This window comes from Spermophilus citellus (genome assembly GCF_964194105.1).
Source record: "Spermophilus citellus genome assembly, chromosome: 15".
NCBI lineage: Eukaryota > Metazoa > Chordata > Mammalia > Rodentia > Sciuridae > Spermophilus > Spermophilus citellus.
Genome location: NC_138195.1, coordinates 69,618,171 through 69,626,665, shown reverse-complemented (window position 1 = coordinate 69,626,665; position 8,495 = coordinate 69,618,171). Strand labels below are relative to the sequence as shown.

The following is an 8,495-nucleotide window of genomic DNA, read 5'->3' as shown; positions in this document are numbered from 1 at the left end:
TTGTATCTGCCAGGTGCTGTGGCCTACAGGCCTGTAATCACAGAGCCTCAGGAGGTTGAAGCAGGAGGATCGCAAAATAAAAGGCTCAGCAAATCAGCATGACCCTAAACAACTTTCGAGACCCTGTCTCAGAATAAAAAAGCCCCCACCCCCCTACACACACACAAAGTGTGTATCAAAAGAGAAGCAGGTGCCAGCCTGCACTTAAAAGAAACTGGGATCATTGAATTGGTATTAATCCAGGACACTGAAAGGGTGAGTATTTAGGGTCAGGGATCAAGACTTGAAGGTTTTCCAAAGCCTGAATAAGACTCTCTGCACAAACAATATTTTGGTCACTAACACCTGCCAGGGTGCGGAGCGTCTGGGGAGGAAGTAACGTGTCTCCAGTGACAGGGTCAGTAAGCCACTCAGCGTGGACTACCCCCAGTACAAGCCAAGTGAGCGCTCCAGAGTGCGGTGTTAGGGATGAGTGCATCCTCAGTCCCAGACGTCCAGACTCTCGGCAGCAGACCGATTCATGACAGGCAATCTTGGCTTCAATTCTGGCTTTCCTGCTTATACTTTGCTAAGAGTCATTTATTCAAGGAGTGACTCAGAAGGACAGGGCTGCCAAGGCGGGGCACGCCCGGTGCGCACGCGCAGACACCCAGAACCGGAAGCAGCGCTGGGCCGGCATGGCGGCGGCGGCTGAGGCTGTCACAGCGCCGAGACGCGAGGAGCCCACTCGAGGTATCCGGCGAGATGGAAACAGTACCCGGCGTAGATGGAAATGAAGTGTCCGGTGGGAGTCCTGGGGTGAAGCGTCCTGCCGGGAGCCCCGAGATGACGGGGCTGATGTGTAGTTGCAGGGGTGGGCAGGGCGGAGGGGTGCACGAGTCCTGTAAGAGCCACTGAGTTGTTTTGGTCCGAGGATCGGGTATGGGGGAGGGGTCGGTGCAGAGGAGCAGAGTTGGCATGTCACTGGTGCAAGGACGAAGCGAGGGGGAAATGTGGCAGGTGGAGAGTGAGGCCGATTTGATTGAAGACAGGTGCGGAGGGATGTGGGAAGATGCTGCTTGTCTGGTTTAGGACGCGGTGTGGGGCAAGCTACTTAATCATTCTCCTTTGGCCCAGACGATGCCGCCGTGGAGACAGCTGAGGAAGCAAAGGAGCCCGCCGAGGCTGACATCACCGAGCTTTGCCGGGACATGTTCTCCAAAATGGCTACTTACCTGACTGGAGAACTGACGGGTGAGGCGCGGACTAGGTTGACTGAGGTGGTGTTGTGCACCACCCACTGGGGCTGGGTTTGGCTTTGCAGAGACCTGGGAAGTGTTTTAGCAGCCACAGTCGGTGGCTGCCTTTCTTACCTACAGTGCACTAAGACCTGCCAGTTGGAAGTCTGGGGAGGTCATGAATGGGAGGGAAAGAACTTCATACCTTCCCTGGAGAAACTTACAAACCACTTTCCAAAACACATGCAATACCTGTTAATACAACTCTGATGCATCCTGTAGTGTTACAGTGACGAGGTGGGGGTGAGGTTAACATCCAGCGATATTAATCAAGAAGTATTTCCCTGGGAGAGGTGTACTTTGAACAGGATGCTGAAGGGAATGAGTGGTGGAAAGTGGGGAAATGATTCAATTATTGTATGAAGTGGAATAAGCAAGCAGTTTGGCTAAAGCAGAAGATGTATTTAGCAGAAATAAAATTGGGGAATGGGGAGTGACCTGTAGGTTTAAGGACCTGTTAGGTTGGTCTGAGAATTGGGTGATTCATACTTTGAGACATAGTTAATTTTTGGTCCTGGGTGTGTTTCTAGGAGGACACATGACATACGTGTGGAGGAGAGTCAGAAAATTAAGTAATGATGGTCTGAGGCAAAGTGATGGTAAAAGGAATGGAAAAGAGTGCAGGTGCAAGAATATCACAGAAGTAGACTTTATAGGACTTGTTGAAGTAGGTATTTAGCAGCCTAGGATGTTTCTGAGGTTTGTAAGCCTAAGTAGTGTCATCAACCAAAATAGAGAAGCTAGAAAGAGGAAACATGTTTAGTGTGAAAACTGTTTTCAGTTTTGGTTTGACTGCTTGTAGATATTACAGAACATTCAGGTGACTTCTCTCAAGACACTCAGGTGACTTGCACATGTGAGGCCAGAGCTTAGAAATTGATCAGAGCAGAAGCAACAGATTAAAGAGTCATGTGCATAGTGATGTGAGTAGAGGCTGTGAGATCACCAAGAAAGAGCTTAGAGATACCCTTCTTAAGGGCTTAGACTAAAATCTCAGGGAATGTCTGTATGAGGCAATTAGTTTGTTTTTAATAACAGTACTTAAAGTACCAAAGATTCCAAATGATTTATTTATTACAAAACTAATTTTAAGGATATTATTGTTTCCCCATTATTGTCATTACTTGCGCAAATGCTTTTTTGAGTTAGAGAGGAAACTATTTTAGCTCTGGGAATGTGCTACCCATGTAAACATCAGTTATGTGTAATAGCTGAGAAAAAGTTGAGAAGTGATACTTAAAGGGGTTGAATGAGGGGCTGGGGTTTGTAGCTCACTGGTAGTGTGCTTGCCTAGTATGTGTGAAGCACTGGGTTCGATTCTTAGCACTGCGTATAAATAAATACAATAAAGGTATATCGACACTAAAAAATGTTTAAAAAATTTTTTTAAAAGTCAGCATAGTACAATACCAAGGCAACAGTTGCCTTGTTGATACTATTCCAAAGTGTGTGAGAATGGTAGCATCAGATAAAATGGAAAGGTTTAGGAGTATCAGAACTAAGAAATGCCATGAATTTGGTGGTTAGTGCTTGTAATTTCTTTGGATGGTGGGGGCAGAGACCAGATTACATGGGTTTACATAAGTGAATGGTGAGGAAAGAGTAGTGAGTGTTGGCTACTATTTAAAATGTCTTAACAGTACAGCCTCATTACTTTACTGAGCAAATAATGTAAATGTGAGGGGGAAAGAAGGTGTGCTTTTGAACTGGAGGAAACCTAAATATATTTCTAGATAGAGAGAAAGGTGCCAGGATGGAGAAAGAGTTTGGAAATGCAAGTTAGAGAAGATGATTGAAGAGAGGCCTGAAGAAGTAGAAGGGTTTGGGTTCAAAAGCACAAGAGGAGATGTCTTAGAATAGGATCTTTTGCTTCTTGAGAAGGTACAGAGAAATTTAAGAGTAAAGCAGAGGGATTGAAGCACTTTGTTAATGAATTTGGGTTTTGGGAAAATTGGAGCAGAGGAATGGTTATTTTGGGTGGGGAACGGGAAGAGAATTGAGAATATAGGAAACAAATGATTTGGAAAAGTCACTGCATAAAATGAAAGAATTATACATAGTAATGAACAAGTTACTAAGAGGTATGTTTTCATGCTATACCAGTACTATATCACCTCCCGCTTCTTAGTACATGAATTTATCATTTCCCTTTCTAACCACGAACCTGAACCTTCTGGGTCTTTGTGTATGTGCATGTGCACGCATGTGCACGCTCATACTCTACCACTAAGCTATAGCCCCAACTTTCACCTTTTAGACCTTGTTTGATTTAAACAGTTTGCCGACACTGCCTGAGTTTCTACTTAGATATTCAGAGTATATAGGCTGAGTATAAGTGTCATAGCTCAAAAGTGAGCTGCTCAAAATTTGTGAGTGATGACTATGGTTGCACTCTGCAGCTTTACAACAGAAGACTGCTTTTTTTTTTTTTTTTTTAAGGATATTGGGGTCTAGTTCAAGCTCAGTGATCTTTCACATTGTATTCTTTGAGCCTTGTAATAAAATTTGCTTTGGGTAATAATTCTTTCCTAAAAAAGAAAAAGAAGGGTAAAGTGGGCTACTCCTTTGACATTTCCTAGGTTCTGCCTTGAACTAACATTTGGCCTAAAATTCCACATTTCAATGATATAAGACAGATTTTTAAAGGCATCACATTTTCTATTTATTTTAAAGCCACCAGTGAAGACTATAAACTCCTGGAAAATATGAATAAACTAACCAGCTTGAAGTATCTTGAAATGAAAGATATTGCTATAAACATTAGTAGAAACTTAAAGGACTTAAACCAGAAGTGTAAGTAATAATTTTTATAATTAAACATGTTTGTATTTAATGTTCTTTTATGTTTGGGACCTAGAAGAAGGAGAGAGTAAACATGGCATCCCTATCTTTTGGAAGCTTGTTTTCTAAAAATGAATTACTGAGTCAAGGTGAATTTCTTTCATTCTGAAGATCACCATGCTTTGGTGGAATGGTTATATGTGCTTCCAAATTTTGATTTTGTAAGTTTATTCCTGGAAGGGGAAGGGGCAACAAAGGGGTAATCAGATATTAGTGAATTGATTTAACATTGAAATCCATAAAGGATTGTTCTATAAATAGAAAACAGAAAAATCTATAAATGGAAAATGCTAATTTAGAGTGGTCAAATATATTTTTTCATTGACTTATATTTGTGTTTTTGTCAGTAGGTCATCCTTGCTTAGTGTGGGAGTGCCCAAGAAACTGAATCAGTAACAGATTGCTTGAGAACAATAAATTAAAAAGAAAGGAAAATTAATAGATGAGAGTCACTTATTTTGGCTAGGTCATGATTGTGCTTGATTAGTTAGGCACAATCCTCTAAAGCATCTACCTAGCTAATGATGAGAACAATGTCTCTCCACCTAGTCTATCTGAGGCATATCTAGAGAGACACTAACATTCTTACTTTCCCCCTCTTTTTCTAAACTTCTTGTTGTTGAAGATGTATAAATATGTGATTTGTTTTAAAGATGCTGGACTACAGCCTTATCTGGATCAGATCAATGTAATTGAGGAGCAAGTAGCAGCTCTTGAGCAGGCAGCCTACAAGTTGGATGCGTATTCAAAAAAACTGGGTAACCATTTTTATTTCTGTTTTGGTTTAATAAGGAGTATCTCTTACCAGTATGCCCTTAACTAATATAATATTTAACATTTATAGAGTACTTATAATCCTCCTTTAAAGCCTTATCATTATTATTAATAAAAAGAACATCTCCTATTCTTAATGATTTTAATACTCTACTAGGCACTGTTCTTAGTGCTTTACATGTATGTATTATGTTTTTTATCTTTTATATGTGAGGTAAGTACATAATTTTTTATTTTTTCCTATTCCACAGGGGAGAAAAACATGGTTTAAGAGGTTAAGAAACCTGTTTAAGGACACAAAATTAGTAAAGCATATGAATGAGCCATATTCCAAATCCAGTCTGTTTGACTACAATGGTCAATCTTTTTGTGGGCTAGTATGCTGAGTCATCTTTAATAATGTAGATATGTATGTCTGTAAAAAATGGAATAGTCAACCAAAGGTTTACTTGAAAGACTAATTCCCTTAAGGATAGAATTCGTATTTTTAGTATTGCTCACTGGCTCTGTCTGTTATATCCCTGGTGAAAAACAGTGAATTTGTTTTTAGCCTAGGTAACAGTTATAGATTATTTTATTTTCATCATTGATAATTGTTGACTACTTCAAGACGGTAGTTTGTGCAGGCTGAGATTTGACATGGGTAGTGATCAACAATCAGTTTCATTGCCTACAATTACATTTGGAAAATTTTTACTGTGAACCTTACCATGTAGAAGGCATGAGGTAGAATTAGGTGCTTCTGAGTTTTTAAAAGAAAAAGAAAATGTCACAGCAATAGGCTTATTTTATGACCTCTTAAATCTCCATATCTTTCCAAATTGCTTTCCTGGAGTGAAAAGTAAGGCCAAGAATATAAAAGGTGAAAAATATATTTATACTTCCTCAGGATTCCAGTCTGCAGAGGGCACCTGGGATAGGATCTGGAAAGGCAGTTTCCAGTGCTTAATTAAGGTTTTCTGATAGATCAAGTTCTGCTTAATTCTAATGGTGCTGTCCAAGCAGCTGCTGTTGACAGAACTTAGTGAACTTGTTTTGGGCTCTCAATTCTGGGTGCATATGTTTGACTTGTTATTTCAAATTGTATAAATTGATAATCTGTATATTTGGACAGATGAAAGTAATGAATTAAAAAAATATAATAGGCATATCTGAATTTACTTTGAAATGCTAAAAAAAAAGAAAGGAAAAAAGTATCTTTGAGAACCACTGTTAAAAGCTGTAATGCCCTCCTCTCCTTTACATAGAAGCCAAGTACAAGAAGCTGGAGAAGCGATGAAAAATGAATTCCTATGGGATAAAGTCTTTTTTAATGTGGAAGAATGTTTCATAACACTCGAATCCTGAGGCTGATGAATTGTCAAAGCTCTTGAAAAGGCAACTATGCTGGTCATCCAAGGAACATCCCAATGTTGGGTAAACTGGAGGACTGTAGCTGCTCCTGAACCTCCTTTGAGGCAGTGTCCCTCAGAAACTCACACAGCTCCTTACTGTTTACTTGAATGCTTCATTATCTATTCAGGACAGAGACTCTCAAAGTTCAGGAAAAACCTGGGCTTGCCAGTGGAATCAAATGAGAGGACCTGTTTTCTCTGATAGTGGTTAAGTACCACAATATTTTCTTAAATGACTGGTTTTTGAGTTACTGTGTAAATGGTTTTTTTTTTTTAATCAATGATGCTAATGTATTGTTAACAAGATTCTAAATTAAAAAAAAGGAAAAAAAACCATGTTCTTTGCAGTTTATTACTTTCTGAATGTTAGTAACTTAGTCTTTCATAACATTGCAATAACAAAATCTTAAAAACAGTCAAATCTTATAGACCAAACAGAACTAGTAAAAGGAGTTTCAATAGCTTAGTATATGGGATGGGCCTCATTTATCTCTTTTTCCTTTATGAGTCAGATGACATCTTTTTTTTTTTTTTTTGGACACAATACTTTTATTTATTTTTATGTGGTGCTGAGACTCAAACCCAGTGCCTTATATATGTGAGGCAAGTGCTCCACCACTGAGCTAAAACCTCAGCCTATCAGAACATCTTGATGTGTGTTCCCTTTTGAAAATGTGATAAAGGCAAGATGTGTATGTGTTGGGGGAGGAGGGAGGGGTTGTATTCATAAAATGAAGTCTTTTAAAATATTTCCCACTTGTGTTTGTGGGGCTAAGGAGGCTTCTGGGAACCTTATTGTCATCCTTTCACACCAAAGATACCAGGGGATAGGGGTTACTGAATGACTAATTCAGTTTGGAAGAAAGGCAACCTTATCCAGAGTAAGGTATTAGCAGCTAGTGAGGTGCCTGAGAGTCCCACTTAAATTTGCAAAAGGACTTATGTCTGTCCCTGTCCCCCCATTTTTGTTTGTTTCAGACCTCCACCATTTATCCTCTGCTCTTCTGGACTATTGTAATCCCTTCTTAACTGTCCTTCTAACCCACCCTCCACACGATTGCCCCAGCAGTCTTTCTAAAATGTAAACTTAGCCACATTATTCCTGCTTAGAATTCTTTAGTGATTTCTTATGGCCTTTTTGAAAAAGCTGGACTTCTTGTCATGTATACAAGGCCCTTATTTTTTAAAAAATTTTCTATTTCCTGTTACTCCTACACTTACACTGTGTTTGACTATCTCCAGCTATCGTAAATAAATTTTCAAAAATTTTTAGAATAGATTTAGATCTATGGGAAAGTTGCAAAGGTAATATAGAATTCCATGGATGAGTTTTCATATCTTACGGTTATTTCCTCATCTTGGAATTATTACCTATCCATGTTTGGAAAACTACTTTCTTAAAGATGTAGTTTTTATTTTCAATATTTTTTAGTTGTTGATGTACCTTTATTTTTTATTTATTTATATGTGGTACTGAGGATTGAACTCAGTGCCTCATACATGCCAGGCAAGTGCCCTGCCACTGAGCCACAAGCTCAGCCCCTTGAAGACTGCCACTCTGGGCAATGCTATATTATTCAAAAAGTAGAGAAGCTGGGCATGGTGGTACACGCCTATAATCCTTGCAGCTCAGGGAGCTGAGGCAGGAGGATCAGAAGTTCAAAGGCAGCCTCAGCAACTGAGCTAAACCCTGTCTCAAAGTAAAAAATAAAAAGGACTGGGGATACTCAGTAGTTAAGTGCCCCTGGGTTCAATCCTTAGTACCAAAACAAAAACTAAAAACAAGAAGTAGGGGGAAAATGCATGTTTGGTGTGCCAATAAAGCAGGAGAATCAATATTTATGAGGCAAGGGACTTGGTATTTCCCCACAGCTTACACAAAATTGTGAGAAAACCCAGAGCCTTGTGTCCTTAAACTTATTTTAATTTTGAATTATTTGAGTATCTCTCAGTTGTGAGGAACTCTCCTGTTTTCATTTCCTTGTATATTGTTGTCTCCTGATTGGCTTGAACTCTTCAGAAAGTCCATGTGTAAAATAGAAAGCTAAAAAGGTAGGTGGGCATTTGTCGATTAAGAGAACAAAATGGAAGTGTGAACTTGATTGGTTCCTTAGTGAAAATAAGCCCCCAGGGTAAAATCAATTTGGGGGGACAAATGGGAGAATTTTAAATATGTGTACAGTTACAGGACAATGTGCATGTTCCTATC

The 8,495-nt window shown here is 39.5% G+C and overlaps 1 protein-coding gene across 2 annotated transcripts; it reads left to right on the top strand.

Annotated features, from left to right (window-relative positions):
- Positions 1-487: 487 nt before the first annotated feature.
- Positions 488-6,613, top strand: BLOC1S2 (biogenesis of lysosomal organelles complex 1 subunit 2). 2 transcript variants are annotated; one of them, XM_081267300.1, is made up of 5 exons: positions 488-732; positions 1,117-1,233; positions 3,951-4,070; positions 4,772-4,876; positions 6,140-6,613. In XM_081267300.1, exons 1-5 carry the CDS (start codon positions 678-680, stop codon positions 6,169-6,171), a joined length of 429 nt encoding a protein of 142 aa, XP_081123426.1. In that variant the 5' UTR covers positions 488-677; the 3' UTR covers positions 6,172-6,613. The 2 variants fall into 2 exon arrangements, with proteins under 2 accessions (XP_081123426.1, XP_081123427.1); XM_081267301.1 differs by having other exon boundaries at positions 671-784.
- Positions 6,614-8,495: the final 1,882 nt, after the last annotated feature.